Genomic DNA, 27,311 nt, shown 5'->3' with positions numbered 1-27,311 from the left:
TGTGCCAATCTCACCTGCTTTACTACAAAGGGGCTCCTGGGGGGCACATCCTGGGCTTCCTGCGGCATCATGGGAAGAAAATAGCCAGCCTTGGCTATGGGATGTCCGGGGCCGCTGGACCCCACCCCCTGCACTCTCATCTCTGCCCAGAGCAGACAGATCTGGACAACTGGATTCCTCCAGCCTGGGTCAGAGCCCCCAGAGGATGGGGCTCTGTGGGGGCGGCTGAGGCCCCAGCCCGCTGGGCCCATGTGCCCCACTCCTGGGTGGATGGGAAGCCACTGAGGAGGCCAGGTACCCACAGGCCAGTGGCTGTGGGTCTCCTGACTCTGTTGTGCAAACACAGCAGAGAAACTCAGCGTCGAACTGTGAGTTTGCTCAGGCTGCTGTGAGTGGCCTGGAACCACAGAAATGTCCCCCCATGACCTGGCGCCACTAATACCAGGTTAAGGAGCCCAGGCTGGCTCCCCCTGGAGGTTCTGAGGGGGGTCTCCCCAGGCCTCTCCCCTCAAGGCGGGGGGCTCCGCCAATCCATGGGGCTCCTTGGCTTGTGGACACATGGCCCCCCGCCCCCTTCATCACATGGCCTCTCCTCCTGTGTCTCTGTGTCCAAATCTCCCCTTTGTAAGAACACTGGTTGTTGGATTTAGGGCCACCCTCATGACCTCTCCTTCACTTGCTTATCTGCAAAGACGGTCTGCGGATAAGGCCACGTTCACAGGTAGGAAGGTTAGGACTCTGGCATATCTTTTGGGGGAAGTGATTCAGCCCGGGTCATAAACCAGCAAACACAGAAGCATGCTGTGCGAACACGGTGGTGGTACCAGGGTCTTCGCCTCCACCAGGCCGCCTCTCCTCTCCCCTCTCCGGCCTCTGGCACCCAGCGTGGCCCCTGCTCCAGGACCAACCTCATTTCTTGCCGGGAGGTGCCCACAACCATCCATCCTGCTCTCAGTGTGCTCGCCAGCCCCTGGAACGTGGCTGCTGTGCCAGGAGAGGCTGAAGGGTCAGGCCGAGGGCAAGACACATCCCCTCTGAGGGGCCCAGGCCTGGCCCCTGTCCATCTCACTCCCTCCCTGGGGAGAGCCAGCCCCTGCCCATGCTGGATGTGGCCCCGCAGGTTGGGGCCAGGGTCTTACCTTGTAGCCGCAGGCTTGTCTGTGTTGCCCAAGGACCTGCGTCGTGTGGACTCCCTTGCAGAGGGGATGCGGAGCAGACAGACCCTGCCCTGGGGGAGTCCATCAACCAGCTCTGCTCAGTGCAGCCCAGTGATCACCGGCCGGCTGGTGCCCTGGCTTGTCTAGGACCCCACGCAGGCCCAGAAGATGCTTGAGTAATTGGGACTGGGGGCCTTCAGCGCAGCCTTGCAGACCAGGACAGCTGGTGGGGGATGAGGGGCAGACACTGGTGGGGTTTGCTGCACCCCTGTGCAGACCCCTAGCCAGCCCCAGGGACTCCGGGCCCCCTTGGATAGGACTAACTGGGTCTGGGTCTGACCCACCCTGGGTCGTGTGTGACCCTCTGAATTTTGTGTGAGTCCTGTGCCCCAACACCCCAGTCTTGACTACAGCCAGGCTGGGACCCCCAGGATGTCTTCGGTCTGGCCAGGAAGCCCGGGGTGGGGGCTGCAGCTCTTGGCCCTGCCTTTCTTCTCATGGAAGAATCTGTTTCACATCCTGACATCTCTTCTCAAATCCTCACTCCCTCCTACCTCCCTGGATTGTGTCCTTGCCTCCTTAATTGGCTGGGAGACAGCGGGTGAGGCTGTCCACCCATACCCTTCCCTCCCCTGGGAGGCCGTTCTGCACCCGCTTGTCCCACAAGGCTTTTCTGTGGCCTCCCTGCTCCTCCCTGGCCCGTAGTAACCCTGCAGAGTTAGATGTTTATCCCAGTCCTCCACCTAGAAGCCACGTGTGGCCTTGGGTGTGATTAAACTGCCCTGGGTTGCAGCTTCCCCAGCTGTGAAATGGGGATTAAATAAGAAAATGCCCATAAGGGGTGTGACCTAAAGCCTGGTGCAGAGTAGCCAGTGAGCAGAGCAGCTGTTGTTACGAGTAAGGTCAGTCTGTCTTCATCAGGTGCCAGTCTCCACTCAGCAGATTCCGACCCTGCACGGGGACCTGGGGATGGAAATGTCACCTGTCTCTCCCCAAAAGGGCTCCTGCTGATGGGGAGAAAGACGTGTGACCAGTTCAAGCACACGATGCCACAGGTCTCGTGATTTGAAAAGTAACCCAAAGCTGTTCCCACATGGTGCCTAAAAGACCCACTGGAAGCCCAGTGTCGGCGAGACAGGGGGTGGGGTTGGGCGAGCAGGCCTTGGTGGACCAGCGCCCACGCGGTCTCCACAGAGGGCAGGCTGGCAAGGTCCGTCACCAGTTCACACGCCTTCCCCTTGTTCCAGAGGTGCCGCTGAGGGGCGCGAGTCCACCGGAGACGCTTGCAGAGGTGCTGGTTGTGTGCTTGTGGTTCCAAACGACTGAAAAGGGCCTAAATGCCTCTCAGCTGGTGCCTGGCGGGCCAGCTGTCATCCACCTTTGAGTGGGACGCAGCCTCGAAAGAGAAAGGCGCGGGTATCTGTGTGCTGACTTGAAAGGTGTGGAAGGTCATCAAGAGAAGATAAACAACCAGCCGAAACCCCGGGGGCAGACCAGAAGGGACAGGGACTCCCTTGGTGTTTTGGCAGGTCAAGGACCATTCTGCAAGGATGCTAATAGATTGTTAACAGCATTTGGCGCAGAACTGCCCAGGGTTGGGGGTAGGGAGGCTGTAATTTTTCAGTCCGGTACTGTTTGAATTTATTTTTTAACAAGATGCATCATTGCATTCATCATTTAAGAAGAAAGTGGAAAGAATTTGAAAAATGCTGGGGCATGTCACTTCCAACTCCCCATATTGCCCTCATGTCTGGGTCTTGACCTGACTCAGAGCAGCCGTATCCAGGGCACCGTGTCCTCCTCTCCTGTCCCTACTGTGGATGAACGGGGGGCCCTTCTGCGGCCTGAGCAGCCACGACTCTGGAGCTCGTCACCTGCTAGCCGTCTTCTCCCAGGGCAAGGATGGTGTGAGCCCCGGACCCCAGCGCTGGGCACGCACCCCTTCCTTAAGCATTCCCAGCGTGCCCACTGGGCGTGGCACGATGTCCCCTGAGCGCGCCGTGGGTGTCCAGGCGCTAATGCCGCCCAGATGACTGCATGATGATCCCACCCAGGCTGGTCCTTATTTGGTTCCCTCAAGCCCCCCACCAGTGTGGCCCATGGCACTGCGCCCGGGCAGGTGGGACGCTGAGCCCGAATGAGGCGGGCCTTGGGCAGACCTCGCCGGGGCGGGGGTCCCCGGGGTGGGCTGGGGGCCGCCGGCCCGGCGCGGGAGGAGGCCGCCCGCCCGCGCCGCTGGGGGCCGCCCGCGGGCCGCGCCGGCCAGAGCGCGCCGTGCGCCCCGGGCCCCGCGCCGGCACACGCTCGGCGGCCGCGGCGGCAACAAGAGCGGCGGCGGCGGCGGCGGCGGCGGAGCCGGGCTGGGCGGCAGGAATGCGGAACCGGCGCGCGGACTGAGCGGCCCAGGATGGCGCAGGGGCGGCGGCGGCGGGCGGCCTGCGCGGTGCCCTAGCGCGGCGGGGCGGACGCTCCGACCCCGGCATCGCGGCCCGCCAGCATCGCGGCCATGGCCAAGGAGCGGCGGAGGGCCGTGCTGGAGCTGCTGCAGCGGCCGGGGAACGCGCACTGTGCCGACTGCGGCGCCCCGGGTAGGTGCTGGCCGGGTGGGTGCGGACCGGGTGGGCGCGCCCAGGGCGCTGCGGGCCTGGGGCGGGGGTGCGGGCCGGTGGTTGCCCGCTCGCGTGGGTGAGGGCCCGGGCGGATGCCGCCCGGGGTGGTGCCGGCCTGGATGCCAGTCCTGGGCCCGGGGAGGGGTGCTGCGGCGCCTGCGTGGCTCGGGGGCGCGGGCTGCGCAGCCTGGTCCCCGCTCGGGTGGGACGCGGGCCCGAGGGCGCCTGTGGGAGCCCGACATCGCCTGCTCGTGGCCCCCGGCCGGGGGCTGTGTCGCTGCCTCCCCTCCCCCCGGTTGCGTGTTTCGCTGTCACCCGGGGACCGCCGCCGCCTTGCGAAACCTTGGGCTCCGCAAGGAAAGAGGAAATCGTGGCGGGCGACCGGCTGCAGGGAGAGGACGGACAAGCGGCCCCCGGCCTTCTGTGCATGGGTGTGGGGGTCCACCTGGCTCCCCTCCACCTGGAGGTGACGTCATGGGCCCCTCGCCTGGAGCCACCCCCTGGCGCTGCGCCTCCAGCAGGGGGAGAAAGCACCTGCCGTCTCCGCGTGGACCTGGGGAGAAGGGGCGCCCCCTCCCCCACCCAGCCTAGCTGCCCTTGGGCAAGAAGCCAGTTCAGGTGGGGCAGGAGGGCAGGTGCAGCTCAGAACAGGCACACAGCCACCTGCACCCCATCCTCCCAGCAGGCATCTCCCAGACTTTGCTCTTGGGTGGTGCCTGCTCTGGGGTGATTTCCAAGGTGCCAGAGCACTAGGGTGCTTACCTCCCTTCCTGGGGCTGCTGGGATTGGCAGGAAAAGAAAAGGCTTTGCTCTCAGACCAGCAGGACAGCTTCTAAGCTGGAAGCCCTGGGCTGGGCCTGGGTGGGGGTGGGGCAGAAACAGCCCCTAGGGTTCACCTGCTCATGTCCCCAGCAGGGAGGGTGGCCCACCTCAGGGGCTGTCCTCCAGGCCCTGCAGGGACAAACTGGCTGCTCCACTGGGGGCTCCTCGGCTGAGCCCCTCAGAACAAGCCTGACACACCATGGAGTGGCCCAGGCGCCCAGAGAGGGAAGGTGGGAAGACCCTGCATTTGTTCTGAGACTCCTGTTTGAGACACACAGCCTCTGGACACCCCCAATTGGACCCACTCACCAGTCCTCCTCTGCTGCCCACCCACGGTCTGGGAGGGGTCTCTGGCAGCCCCAGGTGCTAGGGGCCTGCTGGGCTGCAGCGGTGAGGCTGGAGGCCTTTCCCTGCCTCCTGAGCAGGGCCGTGCGGGGCTCACCTTGGCCGTGAAGGGAGGCCGGCATCACCTCCATGCCTGCTCCTGCCAGCTGGGCCGGCTCACCCCAGACTCTCCCCACCCCCCTCTCCCAGACCTGTATTTCCACTTGTTCAGGAAAGCGGCCCGGGCCATGCCAGGCAGAGGGCTGGTGAGCAAGGGCCGTTGTTGGCTCGTTCTGCTCTCAGGCTTGGCCTAGGGGGCGGGGGGAGGGAGCTGGTGCTGTCCCTCGCCCTCCTGGCCACACTGCCCAGAAGGGCCTTCTTTGGATCCAGAGCCTTCCCTCAGCCTAGCAGGAGGGAGGGGCCTCCTTGGCGCAGTAGCCCGTGTGGCTGCTGTGCCCGCCCACCCGCTCGGTCCGGGGGCCACTGCCCTTTGGCAGGCACGGGGGCTCTGGAGCGGTCGGCTGTCCCTGGCATCGGGCCAAGACTCTGCTTTCCAGACTTGGCCCATGACATCAGCATCTTGCCTCATCTGTCTGGCAGCCTGTGGAGCAGATGAGAGATGGGTGGTTGCCCCCATTTTACAGCTGGGGAGACTGAGGCCTTGAGAACCTGAGCTGTCTTAGGGGACGTGGTGCCTCAAAGGCAGACCAGCTCTCCTGCTGCCCCCCCCAATCCCTGGTGTAATCTGGTCCAGGGTCTCTGCTTGGTGGCTGGAGCCCCATTGGCCTGTCCATGTTCTGTGCCACTGTGGGGGTGCCACCAGGGTTCCTGTCCCTCCTGTGGCCCAGATGGGCAACTAGGGCCCACTTCGGCGTTGCGGGGGCTGGAAGGGAACTGGCTTGTGGGTACTCCTCTCGACCGCAGCCTGCCAGGAGTGAGGTGCCCGGGGACTTGGCTCTGCACTGCAGGACACGGGGCTGTTTCAGGGCCCCCAGTCGCCAGGCATGGGACTTGGTAGTAGATTTGGGCAGGCCTGGGCTGCCAGGAGGGAGGCTGCAGCCCCTGCAGCCCCTGCTCCCAGACCCTCCCATTATCTGCCCCTAGTGGGCTGCAGCATGCCCTTAAACATGGGTTCCGGCCCCACGGCCTCCCAGAGAAGCTTTTCTCATTGAAGGCCTGGGCGAGGGTCTCCACCCTGCAGGGTGGGCAGGGCGGGTGGGGTCTCTCGCTTCCTCCCAGTCGCCAGCCTAGTTGGGACAAATGACCCTGTCTCCTTTGCACTCAGGTCTGATGACTGGGAGCGATGCGGGCTCTCAGCTTTTTCACTGGGCTGGGGGGTGGGTGATAATTTTGTAGTGCTTTGATGCATGTCACCTGGACCTCTGGATGGCCTAGAACACCAGGTAAAACCAATTCTGAGCGTACCTGGGCCCTCTGATTTGCGAGCTCTGGGCCCAGTAAGGAGATCTTTCTGACAAGACGGATGGTTTGGGACGGTGGTGTGGAGACCCCACTGCCCCAGGATGGGGGTGTCTGGGTGTGAGTGGCCCAGGGGCCCGTCCTCACAGCCCGGCTGGGACTAATGCGTGTGCCTGCAAGGCCGAGGCTGTGAACTCGGAGTAGGAGGTCCTTCCTCAACCCCGGAGGCTTCAAGGCCGAGGTGACTTTTCAGACGCTGCCCTAAACCCAGCCAGGAGAACCTGGGCTGGGAGGAGTGTCAGGGATTTGGCTTGGTTTGGGAGAGGGTGGCTGGCAGGGCGCTGCTGACGAGTGGGCTAGGCCATCTCCCCTTTCTGGGCCAGCAGCCCACCTGGGTTTTGGGTTAAAAATTTGCGGGGTGTTGTGGGGGGTGTAGCTCAGTGGAAGAGCGCATGCTGGGTGTGCACAAGGTCCCGGGTTCCATCCCCAGTGCCTCTGTTAAGCGGAAAAGTAATTTCTTATTGTGGTAAAACACACACAAGAGTTGCTGCTTTCACCATTTTTAAGTGCACGGCTCAGGGGTATTATGAAGGACACGCACACTGCTGTGCGGCCGTCACCACCCTCCGTCTCTGTAGCTCGCTCCATCTCGCAAAACTGAAACTCTGTCCCCCTTCAACACTGATTGACTCCCTGACCCCCCCTCCTTCTGCCTCTGTGAATTCAACTGAGCACCTGTGTAAGTGGGGCCACACGGGGCCCGCCCTTCTGTGTTGGCTGGTTTCACTGAGCGTCACGTCCTCAGTGTGGATCGTGCAGTAGCCGCTGTCAGGAGTTCCTTACTTCTTTAAAAAGTTGAGACGTAATTGACGGTAACATCATGTTAGTTTCAGGCATCCAACATAGTGATTCGACGTTTGTGTGTATTGAGAAGCGATCACCACAGTAAGTGTCGGTAACATCCTTCATCACATGTGGTTATACGGGTTTTCCTACACTGAGAACTTGAGATCTGCTTCTCTTAGTGACTTTCAAATGCACACACAGTGCTATTAACTACAGTCACCGTGCCGTGCGTAGCACCCCCAGGAGTCATTTACCGTGTGAGTGGGAGTTTGTACCGCTGGACCATCCTCGCCCATCTCCCCACTCCACCCCCCACCTCTGGCGACCGGCAGTCTGCTCTCTGTGTCGGTGAGTGTGGGGCCGGGGGTTTGCTTCTCGCAGACTGTAGGTGCAGTGTTTGCCCTTCTCTGTCTGGTGTGCCTCCCTCAGCGCAAGGCCCTCGGGAGCCGTGCACCCTGTCGCAAGTGGCAGAGCTTCCTTCTCTCTGTGGCTGAATGATACTCATACATTTCACATCTCTATCCGTTCACCCACGGCGGTCGCCTAGGTTGGAGCCACATCCTGGCTGCGGTGAGCAAGGCTGTGATGGACCTGGGGAGAGCGATGCCTGTTTGAATTAGTGTTTTCATTTCCTTCGGATAAATGTCCAGAAGTGAAATGACTGGATACTATGGCAGCTCCACTTTTAAGCTTCCGAGGAGCCTCTGAGCTGTTCCCTCCAGAGTGCACAAGGGTTCCCTTTCGCCCACGTCTTTGCCAACGTTTGCTCTTCCTTGTCCTTTTGAGGACAGCCATTCTGACAGGGGCAAGGTGACGTCTCTTTCGGGTTTGATGACTTGTGATGTTGAGCGTCTTTTCATGTGCCTGTTGGCCGTCTGCACGTCTCAGAGGTCTTGCTCATTTTTAAATCAAAGTGTTTGGCTGTTGTACAAGCTCTTTATATGTTTTGGATATTGACCCGTTATCAGGTATATGATTTGTGAATATTTCCTCCCACTTTTGTTTAGTTGATGGTTTCCTGTGCTGTGCAGAAGCATTTTAGTCCCACTTGTTTATTTCTGCTTTTGTTGCCTTTGCTTTCGGTGTCAAGTCCAAAGAATCATCACCACGACTGACGCCGGGAGCTTACTGCCTGTGTTCTTCTAGGAGGTCACTGTTCCAGGTCTTATGTTCAAGTCGCCAACCCATTTTGAGCTGATTGGTGTGTGTATGATGTAAGAAGGGGTCCAGGTTCATTTTTTGCATGTAGCTGTCCCGTTTTCCAGCACCGTTTGTGGGAGAGACTGTGCTTCCTCCATTGTATAGTCTTGGCTCCTCTGCAGCGAATTAATCGGCCCTTGGTGTCTGGGTTTATTTCTGAGCTCTCTGTTCTGCTCCACTGAGCTGTGTGTCTGGCTTTATGCTAACACCATACTGTTCTGATTGCTGTGGCTTCATCACATAGTTTGAAATCAGGACGCACAGTGCCTCCACTTCGTTCCTCTTCCCCAAGGTTGCTTTGGCTATCTGGGCTTCTTAGCAGTTTCTTACAAACTTTAGGATGGTTCTGTTTTTTGTGAAAAGAAAAATCCCATTGGAATTTTGACAGGGATTGCACTGAATCTGTAGATAGCTTCCGGGGAGGATGGACGTTTTAGCAACATTAATTCTTCCATCCGTGAGCACAGAATACACTTCCATTTATTTCTGTCTTCAACTTCTTTCATTAAGTCTGTGTTCAAGCCTTTCACCTCCCTGATTAAATTTATTCCTAGGTATTTGATTCTTTTTGATGCAAATGTAAACGTATTGTTTTCTTAATTTATTTTTCTGATAGTTCTTTTTTTGGGGAGGAAGTTCTGGGGATTGAACGCAGGGCCTGGTGCATGCTAGGCACGTGCTCTACCCCGAGCTACCCCCCCTCCCGGTGGTTCTTTATTAGCGTAGAGAGACGCAGCAGACTGCTGCTTATGTACCCTGCAACTCTGCTGAACTCAAGTCGTCTTCTAACAGGTTCTGGTGGGGCCCTAGGTTTTTCTATACATTACACCCCGTCATCTGCAAACAGTGACAGTGTCCCTTTTTCCTTTCGTTACTGCAGCACAGTCAGTTACAGCGTTGTGTCGGCTTCTGGTGAACAGCGTAAGAGCTCAGCCATCCATAGAACACATGTATTCCTTTTCATGTTCTTTTTCACTGTAGGTTACTACAAGATACCGAGTATAGTTGCTTGTGCACTTTTTCCTTCCTTGTTTGGATGCCATTTGTTTCCTTTTCTGGCCTGTCTTCTGTGGCCAGGACTCCCAGTGCCGTGTTGAAGGACAGTGTGAGAGCAGGCGTCCCTGTCTTGCTCCCGATGTTGGAGGGGAAAGCCTTCCGCGCCTCACCCGCTGAGGAGCCAGCTGTGGGCTTGTCGTCTGTGGGTTTTAGTACGTGGAGGTGCTTTCCCTCTGTCCCCGCTTTGTTGAGAGCTTTGATCATAAATAGATGTTGGATTTTGTCAAATGCGTTTTCTGTGTCTGTTGAGATGACCGTGTGAGTTTATTCTTCGCTTGGGGCGCCTGCTGGTTTAAGGGCGCTGAGCCACCCTTGCGTCCCTGGGCAGACCCCAGTTGGCTGTGGTGCGTGGTTCCTCTAATGCATTGTCGAATTCAGTTTACTGATAGTTTGTTGAGGATTTTGCATCTGTGTTCATCAGGGAGGCTGGTGATTTCCTTCTGTTGTGGTGTTTTTGTCTGGTTTTGGTATCAGGGTGACGCTGGCCTTGTGAAATGAGTTTCAGAGTGTTCCCTTCCATTTTCTGGAAGAATCTGGGAAGGACTGGTATTAATTCTTCTTTAAATATGTGGTAGAACTCACCAGGGAAGTCAGCTGGTCCCGGGCTTTTGGTTGTGAGGAGGCTGCTGACAACTGACTCCGTCTCCTTACTACCAGTTGGTTTGTTCAGATTTTCTGTTTCTTCATGCTTCAGTCTTGGTAGGTCACGTATTTCTGGGAATTACCCCTTTCTTCCAAGTTGTCCAAGTTGTCGATTTCTGGCTTCACTCAGTTGTGGTCAGAAAAGATGCCTGGTATGGCTTCCGTCGTCTTAAATTAGGCCTGGTCTGTGGGCCAGCACGTGACCTCTCCTGGAGAATGCTCCGTGCACACTTGAGTACAACGTGTATCCGTAGCTCTCGGGTGCAGTTTTCTGTGCGTGTCTGCTAAGGCCGTCGGGCCTAGCACCTTGATTAAGGCCGAGGGTCCTTTACTGGTTCTCTGGACGCTCTGCCCGCTGGTGGGGGGGGGGTGAGGCCCCCACTGCTCCTGTGCTGCCCCCTGGTTCTTCCTTTGGGCTTGTGAGCATCTGCTTTACAGCTGTGGGTGTTACAGGGCTGGGTGCCTGCATATTTGTGAATGTTCTGTCTTCCTGTTGGGCTGACCTCTCTGTCGCTCTGTGAGGACCTCCGTTGTCTGTTATTGCAGCGTTTGTCTTGGAGTCTGTTTTTCCTGATGTAAGTGTAGCCACCCCAGATTTCTTTTGGCTGCTACTTCTTTCGGTTTTAAGCTTGAGTCATGCTTCATTGTGTGGATGGACCACCTTTTACTTGTGTGTTCTTCCATGGGTGGACGCTTGGGCTGCGTCCATGTGTCAGCTGCTGTGCATAATGCTGCCATGAACACGGGTGGACAAACATCTCAGGACTTCGCTTTCTGTTCTTTTGGGTCTGTACCCAGAAGTGGAATCGCTGGGTCGTGTGGTCCACTTTTTGAGTCATCTCCATACTGTTTTCCAAAGTGGCTGTATCATTTTATGTGCCCACCAGCAGTGCGCAGGGGTTCCAGCTTCTCCACATTCTCGCCAGCACTTGTGGTTTTCTGTTTTGCTTTGTTTCTGAGAGCGGCCATTCCAGTGAGCGTGAGGTGGTGTCTTACCGCGGTGATGACTGGTCACGCCGAGCATCTCTTCACGCGCTGCTGGCCGTTTGTGTGTTTTCTTTGGAGAAATGTCTATTTAAACCTTTGCCCATTATTAAATTGGGTTGTTCGGTTTTTGTTGTTGTTGTTGTTAATTTTGGGGAGTTCCCTATATACTCTGGATGTTAATCCACTATCAGGTATGTGATTTGCAAATATTTTCTCCCCTTCTATGGGTTGCCTTTTATTTGGTGGGTCATATCTTTTGATGCACAAATTTTTAAAATTTTCATGAAATCCAATTTGCTTATTTTTCTTTTGCTGCCTTTGCTGTTTGGTGTCATATCTGAGAAGGCATTTCCAAATCCAGTGTCATGAAGCTTTTGTCCCATGTTTTCTTCTCAGAGTTTTGCTGCTTTTAGGTCCGTCACTTAGGTCCTTGATCCAGTTTGAGTTAACTTTGTGTGTGGCGTTAGCTGAGGGTGCAGCTTTCTTCCCTTGCTTGTGTTGGATGTCCTGTGTCCACCACCCTTTCTTGCAAAGACTGTTCTTCCTCCGTTGACTGGCCTTGGCGCCCCGTCAGAGCCATCTGACTGTATGTGCGAAGGCTTATTTCTGGCTCTCTAGTCTTCCCGTTGGTCTGTGTGTCTATTTTTATGCTGATACCAACTGTTTTGATTACTGTAGCTTTGTAGCAGGTTTGAAATCAGAGAATGTCAGTCCTTCAGTTTTGCTCTTTTTCAAGATTGTCTTCTGTATTTGGGGGTCCCTTGAGATTGCATATGAATTTTAGGATGGGTTTTTCTATTTCTGCAAAAAGTATCTTGGGGATTTTGGTAGGGATTGCATTGACTTTTTACATCACTTTGGGTAATGTTGACGTTTTAACAGTATTAAGTCTTCCAACCCATGAACATGGGATATGTTTCCACTTATATATGCTTTCTTTAATTTCTTTCAGGAATATTTCATACTTTTTATTGTACAAGTTTTTCACCGCCTTGGTTAATTCCTAAGTGTTTTATTCTTTTTGATGCTAATGTAAATGGCCTTGTTTTTATAATTCCTTTTCAAATTGTTCATCGTGTATAGAAATACAACTGATTTTTCTGTGTTAACTTTGAATCCTGCCACTTGGCTTAATCCATCTATTAGTTCTAACTAATAGAAATATTAGTTAGAGTCTTTAGGAATTTCTACGTATAAGGTCATATCATTTGCAAACACAGATAATTTTACTTCTTCCTTTCCAATCTGCATGACTTTTAGTTCTTTTTCTTGCTTAATTGCTATGGTTAGAACTTCCAGTATTATGTTGAACAGAAGTGGTGCTCAAGGCGTCCTTGTCTTGTTCCTGATTTTAAAGGAAAAGCCTTCAGTCTTTCTCCATTGACTACTATGTTTGCTGTGGGGTTTTCATATATGGCTTTTATTATGTGGAGTTAATTTCTGTTCCTTCTTGTTGAGTGTTTTTATGAAGCATGTTGAATTTTGTCAGATGCTTTTTCTACACCAGTCAATGTGATCATATGGTTTTTTTCCCTTCATTCTGTTCATATGATGTATTACATTGCTTTATTTTTCATGTATTGTACTGTTCTCACGTTCCAGAAATAAATCTCACGTGGTCATGGTATATAATCCTTTAATGTGCTACTGAATTCAGTTTGATAGCATTTTGTTGAAGATTTTTGCACCAATGTTGGTAAGATATATTGGTTTCGGTTTTCTTTTCTTATGGTGTCTTTGGCTTTGGTGTCAGATTTATGCTGGTCCTATAGGAAGAGTTAGGAAATTTTCATCACCTTCAGTTCTTCAATTTTTAAAAAATACTTGAGAGGAATTGGCATCAGTTCTTTTGTAAGTCATTGGAAGAATGCGCCGCTGACGCCGTGCAGCCCAGTCCTCTCCTTGTTGTCCAGCCTCCTTACTGCTCAGGCTGTGTGTTTCTCCCTGAGCTCGTCTCGGTGGGTTTTGTGCTTCTAGGAATTTGTCCATTTTATCCAGGTTGTCCAGGTTGTTGGCATATACTTGTTTGTGGTGCTTTCTTATAATCCTTTTTATTTCTGTAGAATTGGTAATAATGTCTCCACTTTCATTTCTGATTTTAGTATTTTGAGTCTTTTTTTTAGTTGATCTAAGTAAAGTTTTGTCAATTTGTTGATCTTTTCCAAGAACCAATTTTTGGTTTCGTTTATTTTCCCTATTGTTTTTATGCTCTCTATGTCATTTATCTTTGCTCTAATCTTTCTTTTTTCTTCTTTTCTCTAACTTCGGGTTTAGTTCTCCTTTTTCTAGGTCTTTAAGTTGTAAAGTTAGAATATTGATTTCGGATCTTTCTTGTTTGTTTAATGCATGCATTTATAGCTATAAATTTCCCCCTTAGCAGCACTTTTGCTGTCTCTCAGAAGTTTTGTTATGTTGTGTTTTTGTTTTCATTCATTTCTGAGTGTTTTCTAATTTCTATTGTGATTTCTTCTTAGATCCGCTTGTTATTTAAAAGTGTGTTGTTAAATTTCCGCAGTTTTGTGAACTTTGCAGTTTTCCTTGGCGATGGTTTCCAGCTTCATCCCGCTGTGACCAGGGAAGACGCTTCGTACGACGTCTGTCTTTTAAAACACTGAGCCCTTCCTTGTGGCCCAGCGTGTAGTCTGTGGGTGAAACGTCGCGCGCGCCCCCGGGAGGGCGCCCTGCTGTCGCTGTCGGGGGCGCGCTGCGCGTGTCGGCCAGGCCTCCTTGCCGCGCTGTGCTCGGTCCTCTGCTTCCGGGCTCGCCTTCCGTCTGGTTGTCCCGCCCGCCGCTGGGGGTGGGGCGCTGAGGTGTCCAGCTGTTGCTCTAGGACCGTCCGTTTTCTCCCAGTCAGTTCTGCCGGTTTTGCTTCATGTATTTGGACGGTCTGTCACCGGGTGTGTGAATATTCACTCATGGTTTATCTTCTTGCCGTGTTAAACCTTTATTAATACGTAACGTTCTTCCCCGTCTGCTGCCTGCTGAGCGCAAGTCTGTTCCGTGTAACCGCTCCTCGTCCGCTGGTTGTTGCTGGCGTGGGCCATCCTTCCTACCCTGCCACTTCCACCCTGTCTGTGTGTTTGGCTCTCACATGGATCCCCGGTGGACAGGACATCGTTGGAGCTCGTGTTTGATCCATTCTGTCAGTCTCTGTCTTTTGAGTGGGTGTCTAATACACTTACATCAAAGCACCTACTGAGAAAGAGGGGTTTACGTCCGTCGCTGTGCTGCTTGTGTTCGGTGTGGTCTACAGATTTTTCGTCCTTCATCTCCTGCATTCGTGTCGTAGTTCACGTTTAGCCAGTTTCTTAGTGAAATGCTTACATTTCTTCCTTACTTCTTTCTGTGTATGTTCTGTAGCTGTCTTCTCTGTGTTTACTATGGGGATTACACATACCATTCTGAAAGCTGTAACATTCTACTGTGAATTTATACCAGCTTAACTTTAATAGCACACAAAACCTCTGCTTTTTTATGGCTCTGTCCCCTCCCATTTCAGTTGTTGATGTCACAAAATGATACCTTTATACATTGTGTGCCCCAAAACATAAACTACTAATTGTTGTAAATGCACTGTCTCCTGAAGTATGGGAGAAAACAAGATGTGGGGTCACAACGCGAACTCACAGTGATACTAGCTTCTACGTTAGTGCTTTTTTTTCTTTAAGGGTATTCATCTCTTACATCACGTAGATAACGAGAAGTACAGCTGTAGACCATCGTTACAATAGCACTAGGTTTTAAAACTGCCTGCGTATTTAACTGTTACTGAGATGTTGGTTTCTCCACGGGGCTCCGAGGCGCTGTCTAGTGTCCTTTCATGGCACCTGCAGGACTCCCTGGAGCGTTTCTTGCAGGTCAGGTCCAGTGGTCACGAACTCCCTCAGCTTCTGTAAGTCGAGGCGTGTCTTCACTTCCCTGTCAGTTTTGAAGGACAGTTTTGCGTGGATATAGAATTCTTTGTTGACAGTTTTTTTTCTTTTAGTACTTTGACTGTGTTGGCCAGCTGTCTTCTGCCTGCAGAGGTCCTGATGAGAAATCTGCTCGGACCTGTTTGAGGATCCCCTGTGTGACAAGTTGCTTCTCTTGCTGCTTTCAGCATTCTTTGCTTTTGTCTTTTGACAGTGTGAGTATAGTGTTCCTCGGTGTGGGCCTCTTTGAGTTCGTCTTTTTTGGAGTTTGTTGAGCTTCTTGGGTGTCTATATGCATGTTTTTCATCAAATCTGTCAAGTTTTCAGCTATTATTTCTTCAAATATTCTCTGCACATTTCTTTCTTTCCCTTCTGGGGCTCCCGAATGCATGTATTGGTCTCTTGATGGTGTCCCACAGGCCCCTCAGGCTCTGCTCACTTTTCCTCAGCCTTTTTTCTTTCTTCCCTCCAGTCTCAATGATTTCTATTCCCATATCGTCAGGCTCACTGATTCTTCCTTCTGCCTGCTCCACTCTGCCTTTGAATCCTTCTAGTGAATTTTTCATTTCAGTTATTGTACTTTTAGCTCCAAGTTTCGTTTGGTATTGGTTTCTTTTTACTTTTTATCTCTTTATTGATATTTCTACTTTGGTTATACATTGTTTTCTTGACTTTCTCTGAATTTTCCTTTTGTTTTTTGAGCATCGTAGAGACTGTGTTTTGAAGTCTTTGTCTGGTATATCTGCCATTAAGTCTTTTTCAGGGATAGATTCTGTTTAATTATTTTTCCCTTTACATGGGCCATGCTCTCCTGTTTCTCTGTGTGCCTTACACTTTTTGTTGAATTACTGGGCATTTGAATCTAATAATGTGGTCACTCTGGAAATCATATTCTGCCCCTTCCCTGGGGTTTGCAGTCTTTTTGTTATTCCTTTTTCCCTCTGGTCGTTGTAGGTTGTGTCTGTTCTAAGCACCAGCCTAAGGAGTGAATTTCATGTCACGCAGGTCTTTTCTGAGCCTTTCCCTGGTCATGCACAGGCACCTCCTAGTGCTTCTCGAATACACAGTTGATTTTGAATGTGCTAGTCTTTAATGTCTGGCTCCCAAAGTGGGGAAAGCAAAAATGAAGAGGGGAATGTGGGTGCTGGCTCTTTAAATTTGGGGGAAGTCCCTTGAGCTGGAGGGGGAGGGGCTGCAACAATGGCTGTCCCCCTCTTTCTCTTCACGTGTGTGATCCGGAGCAGCCATCCGCAGTCAGAGCACAGATCTGATACTTGAGGGACAAGGGCCCTTTCCCCGCTCTGGCTCCTGCAAGCTGAGGGTAGCTGCACCAGGAACACGTGCCCTGCGGCCTGCTGAGGGGGTGTGGGCTGCTGAGGGGGTGTGGCCTGCTGGGGGTGTGGCCTGCTGGGGGTGTGGCCTGCTGGGGGTGTGGCCTGCTGAGGGGGTGTGGGCTGCTGAGGGGGTGTGGGCTGCTGCTGTTCGCGGCCAGGTCTTCCCCCCGAGGCTGTAAGACGCCAGCAGACTCGCGGTTCCAGAGCACTCCGCAGACAGCTCCCACCGCTGCTGTCGCTGCCCGGGTGGGGCCAGAGCCCCAGCGCTTCCGGCTCCAGCGTCTCCCCAGGGTCCTCTCTGGGTGGGCACCCAGTCCAGGCCGCAGGGCCAGGTGCAGGCTCCGAGGTGGACAGCAGTGAGCTGGAGTCAGGGTGCGTGGGGACAGACCTGGCCCCCACCCTGCTCTGCGGCCTCCTGCCACGTGGCAGAGGTGGCTTGTGGCTGTGCTGCTGCCCCCATGGAGCCGGGCCTTCAGTCGGCCGCGCCCCCGGATTCCAGTGCGGGCACCACCTTCCTCCATCCTGTGTGCCAGTGCGAGTGTGCTGCCCCGTGCGGTTGCCCAGACAGGGGGCCCTGGCAGACGGCGTGCGTGCTGTGCGCCTGCATCCTGGTGGGGAGACGGCCAGGCCGAGGGCGGCAGTGCAGTGGGGGCCGCTGCTGACCTCCCCGTTGAGAGCGGTCAGGGGCGGTGGCGTGCCGCCAGAGGCCGGAGTCATGAAAAGGAGCTGGGCCTGCAGAAACCAAGCCAGGCCCGACCACTGTAGGGAGCAGCAGAGGTTCTGGAGCACCAGGGAGGAGCCAGGGCCACTTCGGCAAGGGGTAGGTCTTGGGTGGGCTTGGCAGGGGTGGCCTGTTCCATGTTTTGGGGTCCAGGGGAGGGAGGAGAAGAGTGGGTGCTGAGCCCCCTGTAATGAGAAGCGGAGCCAGCGGAGGAGATGGAGGGACGGCGGGGACCCACGTGAAGACAGAGGCGGTCAGAGAAGAGCAAACTGACCACCGACGGGGCAGCTCAGGTCACTGGTGGGGCCAGGAGGGGTGGCAGGAGCTGGTGGCAGTGCCTGGAGTCGTCCTGTGAAAGGTATGGGTGGGACCAGGGCCACAAAGGGGGTGATGAAGGCGCTTCTGTCCACGTGCATGAGGATTGAGGCTGGCCCCCCGGCCCACAGCTCCCGGAGGGCGGGCAGAGGGGAAGGAGAGGCGTGAGGGGGCCTCTCTGAAGGCTGCAACGTGCTGGGAGGGGAACCTGGTGGCTGGACGCAGTCGAGTGACCCCAAGATTCATGGGCCTGGATCCGACTGAGCGCCTCTCTGTGGCTGTGACTTTCCTGGGCACGGGGCTCTTCGGCACAGGCCTTGGTGGTGGGAGGGGGCTGGCTTGTCCGACACATGAGGGCAGTGAAGACATGGGGGGTTGGTGTCCTGAGGTCCAAGGCAGGCAGGTGGCTCAGAGCAGGACCACTGAGAGGGGAGTGTGAGGTTCCTGGCAACGACTAGGGTCAGGGTGTGGCTGTGGGTGTGGCTGAGGCCTGGGTGGGGTCACCAGGATGGGGGTGTCACTAGGGCGTGGCATGGGGAGAGGGAGGTTAGGGTTAGGGTGCTGCAGGCACAGTGGCCCTGGACCACTGTGAGCCTCGCATGTTGACGTGAGAAGCCAGGAGGCTGGTGTGTCCAGAGTCAGGGGACAAGCTTCGAGGTGACCTGGGGTGCACGCAGGGCCTTGGAGGGGAGGGACGGGAGCAGGGGGCGGTCCCAGGCCGACAGCACGAGTGGAAGCGGGGAGACCATAGGATGCTTTGGAATCCTCGCGAGGAGAGGTGGCAGTGGCCTGGCCTGGCGTGGCGGCGGTGGTGTGGAGAGAAGTCGAGTCCCGCAAGTGTTGTGGAGTTTGAGGATCGGGATTTGCTGGCAGGCGGGCTGTGGGGCTGAGGGAGAGACGGGCTGAGGTGGGCACATCCCTGGGGGTGCGGACTGCTGACCAGGAGCTGGTCTGAAAGGTCACTGCAGTCCTGGACTGGAGACGTGGGCCTGGCGCTGAGGTCAGTTCTGGAGGAAACAGGCCAGAAAATAGCCGAGTGTTTGAATGTCTGAATGTTTCCTTTTTCCTTCCCTTAGTTGAGGTGAAATTCACATCACATGAAGTTGACAGTTGGGTGGCATTTAGAACATTCTCTGTGCTGTGTGGCTGCCCCCTCCATCTAGCCCCGTAGCACAGTTCTACAACCAAGAGTCCAGGAGAGATGCCGGGAGAGCACCCGGCTGGGAGGGGCGCACAGGCAGCTGGAAGTGGGGCCGTGGCAGGAGGACCCCCAGGGCGGGTGGCCAGGCCAGATGCTGTCCAGTCCGGGAAGTGTGCGGTGAGCTCTGTGGAGGCCAGTGGTGTCTGCAACAGGGCGTCTGGTGGAGAGGGGCCTGGGGAGGTGGGGGAGGGGCGGCTGGAAGTCACCGTGGGGTCAAGAGAGGGTCTCTGACGCAGGTGGGAGTGGTCCCGAGAGCTGGTGGTGGAGGTGCAGGGGAGAGGGCAGTAGGGCCTGCGGGAGGGGAGGCCAGGCGAGGCCAGGGGTCCTGTGCACCTTGCCTCGTGGTGGAGTGGGGGCGGGGAGAGAGGCGGCGGTGTGAACCACTGACACTCCCTGAGCACCTGCTGTGTGCCCTTCAGTGATGGGAACCACTTGGCACAAAAGCAAAATGCCTGCCCTCCTGGAGCTTAGGTTCCAGCCAGAGAGGAGGGAATACACAGCCCGGCTGTGCTCTGTGCTGGGAGGTCAGGGTCAGGCTCAGGGTTCCCCGACACTGGAAGCTGGAGACCGTGCGGCAGGCTGTGTGGGGCCCGGGGTGAGGCGCAGTGTGGGCGCTGTGGAGGGGGCCCTGGAGGTGAGTGGCTGCTGTGTGCAGCAGCGCCAGTGGGACCCCCAGGTGGCGCCCATCCCTCCACCTTGGCAGCCATTCTGCCTCTGCCCAGAGCCCGCCGACCAGTGTCGCCACCAGGATCTCACCCTCCTCGCTGCTGGGCCTTGGGCTGTGCAGAGGTCCCCGGAGCTGGGCCCAGGGCTCCGTCGCAGGTCCCACTGTGCACCTGGCTCACACCTCGGTCTTGGCCGAGGGGCACGCCTGCTCCCCTGGCGCAGCCCCAGGCTGTGTCTCACCTGGGCTCGGTCCAGCCCCCGGAAGTAGAGGGGGTGCTGAGTCACCTGGGAGTGCCCTGGGGAAGGCAGCGCGGGGCAGAGGGAGGGCAGGAGACAGCTGCGGGGGGGCGGGAGGAAGCTGGTGGCCTGGGGCAGCGTCTGCTCGGGCAGGCATGGCCACCCCGCTTCAGTGGCCCGGAGCCTGCAGAGCGCCCCGACCTTTGTGGGGCCGGAGCAGGAGTGCTCGTGGAGGCAGCCTGACCCCCTCTCCCTACCCCCTTACTGCAGGGCCGCGGGCTGCACACACTGACGTCTCCTGGGGAGACGCAGGCCCTGGAGGCCGACTCCAGGCCACTGAGCAGGGAATTCTGGGTCCCAGGGCTCACAGGTGGACCAGAGAGGATTGGGGCTGGCTCGGGATGGCTCATCTGTTTGGTCCTGCAGCTCCTCGCCCCGCAGGGAGGGGCTGCGGCCAGAGTGGAGCCCAGACTAGGGGTGGGGCCCTCCTGCCCTGACCAAGGGGGTCTTGGGGCTGGGGTATCCTGGAGGGGCTCTGAGCTCAGGAGTACAGATGGACACCCCACCCCTCAAAGCTCTCTCCTGGCCTCGAAGCGGGGGAGCTTGTGCACATCGGGCAGACCTGGCTGAGCCCCGCAGCCTGGGGGGACAGCTGAAGGGTCAGCCCATCCCTCTCCCTTGGGGACCTCCTGCCAGCCTTTGCCCTTCGCCCAGCCCTCATCCCCCACCGCACACGCACACGCACACGCACAGGCTCGCACACGCCCACCCGGAGGCCTTTGGCCGCGTGGTCAGGATTCCCAGCAGAAAGGCCCAGGCCACCCTCCTGCCCTGGATTCTGCTGAGAGGCCGTTTGGGGGGTGGGGAGGGGAGGCGCTGGCTTCAGGTGAGTTAGCGGAAGAGCAGACGCGTGCAGGACGAGTGCCTTGAGCTGCCGTGGGCATTGGTGGGGCTGGCAGGCCTTCTGCTTCGGCGGCTTTGGGGCCTGGGGGCAGTTACTCTTCCTGACCCCAGAGGCCTTAAACTGTTGCTCAGAGTCACCCCCAGAACTCCCCTCCTGGGGTCTGAATCTGTCCTTAAAATTGGGGTCTTGATTGAAAGGTCTGGGGCCCAAAAGGCTCAGGGCCCAGGGGTGCCGTTCCAGGCGTGTGCTCCTTGGACGGGGCCTCCAGGGGTGGCGGGTCCTGACAGCAGCAGGTGGACTGTATGCCCGGCTGGCTGGCCTGAGGGTACTGATGCCCCCTCCTGCCGTCTTTAGGCTTTTTGCAGCAGTTTGCAGGGGGCAGACGGGGGACAAGCCCTCAACCCACCAATAGGTGATTTGTGCATGGGGGCTGCTGCGGGCCCACTGTGCGCTAGGCGGGAGGTGGGGAGCAGCCTGGGTGCCTCACACAGAGGCAGGCCTCTCCCGGTGGCTGGTGGCCGGTGGCCTTGCCGTGGGGCAGTGTGTGATGGGGGGCCCCCCCAGGCAGGGACCGTGTGCTCACCATGGGTTTGGATGAGGGGAGAGCGCAGTGCAGAGGCCTCCTGTTTCTGATAGTCTTCCTGCCCTCCCCCCACCAGCCCTGGCATGGTTGGTGGGGGGCACCTCCTGGCACGGCGGACGGTGTCCTCATCGGCCTGGGTCCTGGGCTGGGGCTCCCGCCAGTGCCAGCCAACTGCACGCTTTCTAGCACCTGCCTGCCTTGAGCCAGGAAGGTGGTTCAGGGGTGTAGGGTGGGCTCTGGGCGACACGAGCCGGCCGTCTGCCCCCAGCTCTGCCGCTGTGTGACCTCAGGCAGTGTCTCATCCTCTCTGGGCTTTGTTTCCCCTTTTCTGTAGAACTGGTCTAGTGACGGGGATCTCAAAGGGGTTGTGGCAAAGAAGTGAGGCAACGTGGTCAGTCGTGGGCCCCACTGAGAGTAGGAGGTGGCAGTGCTCTTACACAGGGTTGGGGGGACCCCAGGCACCGACTCCCGAGGATGCCATCACCAGGTGTTAGGGTCTGGAGGAGGCTCAGGGCAGCCCCTGTCCCTCCCTCTCCGAGGCGGGGCCTCCGGATTGACCCCTGTGGCCCTGGGCACCAGCTGGACATCACCTCTGGGAGGACGCGTCCCCTAAGAGGAAGCAGGTGCCTGCCCACCCTTCAGGGAAGGACGCACGGGGCGGGGGGCCCGGAGCTTCCTGCTTCTCCACTCTGTTGGGACAGGGCTGGGGGTGTAGACCCAGCAGCATCTTTTAAAATTTCACCTTTATCAAGGTGTGATCTGCAGACGGCAGAGCTCACCCCTTCTAAGCGTGCAGGCGGAACAGGTAGCCGTGGCCACAGTGGGACGCAGGGCCCCGCCGTCACCCTGAGCGCCGCGGGCTGCGGGCGGTCCGCCCCTGCTTTCCCGCCGCTGTGCGGGGGGTGGGGTGGGGGGGAGCCGCTTCCTTGGGCCTGTTGGCCGTCTTCGGTCACGTGTCTGTTCAGACCTGCCGTCTCCTTGGTCCCTGGGTTGTCTGCCCTCTTATTACTGAGCTGGAAGGGTCCCCTGTACACTTGGCACACAGGTCCTTTCTCACGTACGTGACGTGCACAGTTTCTTCCAGCGTTGACTTCTCAGTCCCCTGACTGCTGTCTTCCAAAGAGCAGATTTTTAAAAAATTCAGGTAAAGCCAATTTATCTTTTTTTTTTGTTTTTAATGAGTTCTGCTTTTAGTGTTATAGCTAAAAAGCCTTTGCCTAACCCCAGGTCACAAAGGTTTTCCTCCTGTTCTCTTCTGGAAGTTTATGGTTTCAGGTTTTACGCTCTGTTGTGACGTGTGTTGAGGCATTTTTGTATGTGGTTGGGGTGGGGCGACGTCCAGTGTTCCAGAGCGTCTTTGCTGCTCCAGCGCCCCTCGTGGAAGGTAATTCTTTCTCCACTGAACTGCCTCTGTCAGTAATTGGTTGTCCAGTTGTGTGTGGCCTGTTTCTGACCCTCTGTTCTGTCCCATCGATGTTTTTCATGCCGACGCCACACCACCTTGGTAACTGGGCTGTCAGGGTAAATGCTGAGACCGAGCAGTGTCAGTCTCTCGTTTTTTTAGAGGTGTTTTGGCTGCTCTGGGTCCTCTGTGTTCACACGCGGGTTTTAGAAGCAGCTTGCCACTCCCTCTGTGAACACCTGCTGGAGCTCTGGCTGGCGTCGCAGCGAACCTGTAGGCTGATTGCATGGCTTGCGTCTTAACAATACCGCGTCTTCCAGCCCGCGACACTGTGTTTCTTGCCACGTATGTGGGTCTTTCAGAGTTTCCCTCAGTGACGTTTAGTCGTGTTCAGTGCACTGTTCTGCATATCTTTGGTCATATTTACCCTTAAGTATTCAGTGTTTTTATGCTACTGTAAACGGTACTCAAACCTCTGATGTGGTGAAGTATGTGTTACATAGGGTTCGCCACTTCACTGTTAGCAAGGGTGTGGTTCCGTGGCGTTAACGCTCACGTTGTGCGCAGCAGCCACCGGAATGGAAGCGTGCGAGACGTCCAGTTTCCAGTGCTTGTCGCTGGTGTCTGCTGCCCCCGCGCCCTGCAGCCTTGCTCCTCAGTTCCAGCAGTGTTTCTGTGGAATCCGTTGGGTTTTCTGTGTGGATAATCGTGTTGTCTGTGACAAAAGCCGTTGTGTTTCTCCCTTTCCAGTAATGCCTTTGTCTTTCTTTCCACCGCCTCATTGCACTGGCTAGAACCTCCAGCGCAGCGTTGAGTGGCGGTGACGGGAACGCGTATCCCTGCCTTGCTCCCGATCTCCCTGGGGAGGCAGGCAGTCCTGCTCCGCCAAGTGTGCCGTCAGCCGTAGGGGTTCCACGGAGGCCCGGCGTCCAGTCAGGGAGGCTCCCGGGGAGGGTGCAGCTCGGGGAGGGCGCGTGCTCAGCACGCCGGAGGTCCTGGGTTCAGTCCCCGGCACCTCCTCTAAACGTATATAAACAAACCTAATTACCTGCCCCCAAAGGTAGGGGAGTTCCCCTCTGTAACTAGTTTTCTGAGAATGTGCATCAGGACACTACAGTTTGTCAGTGCGCTTTCTGCATTTACTGAGACAGCATATAGCTCCTCGTTTTTAATCTGTAAACGTGGTGAATTACGCTGATTGACTTTCAAATGTGAAGCCAGCCTTGCATCCCTGCTGTGAGCCCGTTGGTTCTTACGGGTTTTGTGCTTTTTATACATTGTTGGACGCGCAGTTCTTTTTGGTGGGCGTGTTCGTTGCCCTTGGTAAACGCCTCGGAGTAGACCGTCTGGGCTGGAGGAGGGGTGCGTTAATTATGTAAGCGACAAACTGCTCCCCGACGCAGGCTGGCCCCGTTCGCGCTCCCGCACCCCAGCACCACCGGCAGCGTCGGCCTGTACGTCGGGGCCACTCTTGTGGGCGTGTGACAGTGTTGTCACCAGAGCTTTTGTGAAAGGCACCAGCTTCCTGCTCCTCAAGTGGCAGCTTTGCCCCGGGCCCCCAGCACACTCGATCTCGGCGGTTTTGTCTTTCTGCTGTTGTGTAAAAGGCAGCGTCTCCACTTCTTACCTTTGAACTTCCTCGGGCCGTCTGTGGAGGTAGGTGGCTCGAGGTGTGTCTGGGGCACACTCACACGTGCACGTCCTCACACGCGGGCGGTGTGCCCTTGGGTCAGCCGTCAGGCGTCGGGCAGGGCTGTCGTTTTCTCGAAACGCTGTGTCCTGCTGTCGGGACGGGTGCTGTGGGCAGGGCCCTGTGCTGTCAATCCTGGTCACACGCCTTCTGTGGACGCACGTCTGTGTCAAACCCGGTTTTCCCTCTAAAGCAGAGGTTGACACGCGTTTCCTTAAAGGGCTAGATAGTGAGTAATTTCGGCTTCGTGGACCATGCATCCTGTCGTGAGCACTCAACTTGGCCGCGGGGCCGCAGGAGCAGCCACAGACCAGGTGCAGAGACGTAAACTGTTATGTACGGAGCCAGGCTCTGTCCAGCCACTCCCAGAATGTCCGCAAGGGAAGACCAGGCCGCAGTGGGCGGGGGGCAGTGGCCCACACTCAGAGCAGAGCCGGAGCATCACTGGGTGGCGTCACTGGGGTCTCCCCTGCACCCCGGGGTTCTCCCAGTGGGGCGCTTTCCACCATCACCCCTCGTCCCATCACCAGATGAGGGAGGTGCGGCCTGGAAAGGGAGTGCCACCTGCCACTGGCTCTGTGCCTGCCAGGCCCCCATGCACAAGCGTGACTGGGGAAGACGGAACCCAGGGGGTGAAGTCCGGACTGTCCCCTCTCTGTGGCTTCAGCGTGGCCCTCCATGTTCTCCAGGACAGCAGGTAACCGTAGACCCTTGCCGCTCCCTCAGCTGTGTTCTTCCTCACAAAAGCCGCAGTGCCTGCCCAGGGCATCCCCTGGCCAGCACTTACTGAAAGAAGGCTGAGGGGGAGATGGCCTGCGGTCTCTCTCGGGAGGCGGGGACTCCGCGGGGAACAGCTGCTTGGACCCTTCATCACAGATACTTTGTGAGCACCTGGCCTCTGCCGGGTTCTGTGTGGACTCTGGGGGCTGGACTTAGGTCCTCAGGGGGCCACAGGTGATGGGAATCGGACGGACTGCTGAACACGTAGTCTCGCGTCTCGGAGGCCTGACTCTTTGCACGGCCACGACAGCCCCCTGCCTGGTCCCGGCTCTGGGGGCCTCTGTCCTCTGGGCAGTGACTCAGGGGCCCAGCTCCTCCCCTCGGTTCTCCGCCCCCGCCCTGAGTCCCCCATCCCCCCGGGATGTGTGGGAGGGAGCCTTTGGGAGGAAACCGTTACCCTGCCCTGGTGTGTTTTCTAGCCCCAAAGCTGGCCACTTGGGTGACCAGGCCCCCTGCCCCGGCCCCGGCCTGGCCCGGCCCGTCGCGGGTGGGGTCCTGCACTGGGACGTGCCGTGCGGCCTGAGCCGGCCCCGCTGGGTGCCAGGTGCCCGTTCCCGCTCACGTTCTCTCCGACCTGCTGGCTTTCCATCAGGGGATCTCCCCGCTTCCTGCTGGGGCTGCACTTCCGCACAGAGGGGCCCGAGCACTGGGGGGTCTGCGGGGCGGGCAGGGGCCTGGGGGAAGGCCCCGCGGCGGGTGCTTTCCTGGGACCTCTTTGCCGCAGCTGAGTGGGCTCTCGAACGTGACATGTTCTGAGGGTCAAGGGCTGATGCAGGGCACCGGTTCTTGCAGATGCACATTTTCTGTGTCCCCGTCAGCTGGTGAAAACCGGGCCACCAGTGGGGGTCTTCTCTCTGAGGCCCTTGGGCGGGAGGTCGACTGGGGCGCCCTGACCCCAGTGTTTCCTTGTGCCCCCTTCCCTGGTGGCTCAGCACGGGGGGATGCGGCCTTCTCCCCGCCTGCATCCCCCTTGCCCATCCTCCGGAGTCCACATCAGCCCTCTCGTGGACGTCAGTACTTCGGTGGCCTGGCTTCCAGCCGCTGCGGAGCCCTTGCCTCCAGAGCACCTCCCAGGTCACCCCGGGGCAGTGGGAGGGAGCTCTCGGGGGCAGTGTGTATGTCTGGCCCCACCCCTGTATGTTCGGGCGTCACGACGGCCCATGTGAACAGGCGTGTGCACTAAAGTGCCGGGGTGCCTGGACGCCATGAGGAAGTGAAGGGGCGTAGTGAGGGGCGCGGGGCGCGGAGGCCCAGCCGGTGGGTCAGGGAGGCCTCCGGGGGTCACAAAATTGGGGTGCAGGCGGATGGAGCTGACAGGCACGGGGGGGCCGGGGCAGTGCCCTGGGTGGGGGGCCGCCCTCTGGGCTGAGGAGAAGAGGTGAGAAGTCCCCAGGCTCCACCCAGAAGGCTGGTGTTACAAGGGTCTGGGGGCCCAACACACAGAGGCTTGGCCAGGGGACATGGGGGAGCGGGGCAGGAAGCTGGGAGGCAATGGATGGGGGTGTCAGGAGGACGGGGTGCTGGCTCTGCTCACAGCTCTTCTGAGCTGGGGTGTGGCCCCCAACCGAGGCTCCGAGGCCCCAGGGCCTCTGGGCTGCCTGCACCCTTGTTGGCCCTGGTCCGGTCCACCGGCGTCAGCCAGCCCCATGCAGGGCGGGCCCTGGGCTGAAGGGGCCTTGACCCAGGAACCAGGAGAGCTTCCACCCCTGCAGACCCCTACGTGCACACTCACAGGTGCGCCCTCCCACACACGCACCCCTGCACGTACACGCACGCACACACGTGGGCCTGTGGCCTGGCGTTGGGTCTCTGAGGAGAGCTCCAACCCTCTGGCACTGGGGTGGATTCTCCGGGGCCCCAAAGGGGTGCAGTGCCATGTCCTCAGTAGGGCAGGGGTGGCCTGCACTGGCCTGCCTGCGAGTCTTACCATGGGCTAGAGTGTCCACCTGGACCTGGGGCAGGAGGTTTCCCGGGTGTGTGCGTCCCCAGGTCCCTCGGGCTGCAGTGAACACAGGTTCACCCCCGTGGTCACCACGTGGACACGCAGACCAGGGAGGAACCGGGGACCCCACTCACTCTTCCCCCCAAATGACAGCGTCACACTCCTCAGTGTCCACGCTGCCATCGTCCAGCGGAGGAATTTCAAACCTCCGGAAACATGGACTCAGTTGGTCTCTGGCTCAGCCCAGCCAAGGTTGTCCATCTGCGCACATGGTTCCTCGGAGCCTTCCCCACTCCCTTGCCGCGGACTGTCGCCCTGCATGTGCCGGCGTGTCCTGGTCTTGCCTGCAGAGCACGTGCTGGTCACCACCTGTCAGCAGGTTGCCCTGCGTCCACAGCGATGGCGTTGTCCCCTCAGGGCCTCCTTGGTCCCTGGGGCTGTCAGGATGAGGGGGTGGGGCCGCTTGTCTGTGGTGGGGGGACCCCTGCCCAGGGCCCACGGAGCCGGTGACCCTCGGGCTCCTGGCCGGCCTCCTGTGCACAGGTGAGGAGACTGAGGCCAGA

At 57.4% G+C, this 27,311-nt stretch overlaps 2 protein-coding genes across 2 annotated transcripts in view; both read left to right on the top strand.

Moving 5' to 3' along the window:
• Nucleotides 1-27,311, top strand: part of COX19 (cytochrome c oxidase assembly factor COX19) — a 43,834-nt gene that overhangs the window by 16,321 nt on the left and 202 nt on the right. The gene's annotated exons all lie outside the window — the stretch shown is intronic.
• Nucleotides 3,467-27,311, top strand: part of ADAP1 (ArfGAP with dual PH domains 1) — a 58,579-nt gene continuing 34,734 nt past the window's right edge. The window contains exon 1 of the mRNA XM_074345479.1: nucleotides 3,467-3,745. Coding sequence (XP_074201580.1) covers nucleotides 3,664-3,745 — 82 coding nt within the window. The 5' untranslated portion in view covers nucleotides 3,467-3,663. The remainder of the gene's footprint in view (nucleotides 3,746-27,311) is intronic.

This window comes from Camelus bactrianus, chromosome 18 (genome assembly GCF_048773025.1).
Source record: "Camelus bactrianus isolate YW-2024 breed Bactrian camel chromosome 18, ASM4877302v1, whole genome shotgun sequence".
In the NCBI taxonomy this organism is placed as follows: Eukaryota; Metazoa; Chordata; class Mammalia; order Artiodactyla; family Camelidae; genus Camelus; species Camelus bactrianus.
Note: the sequence above shows the minus strand (reverse complement) of the source record. Positions and strands in the feature narration are given on the sequence as shown.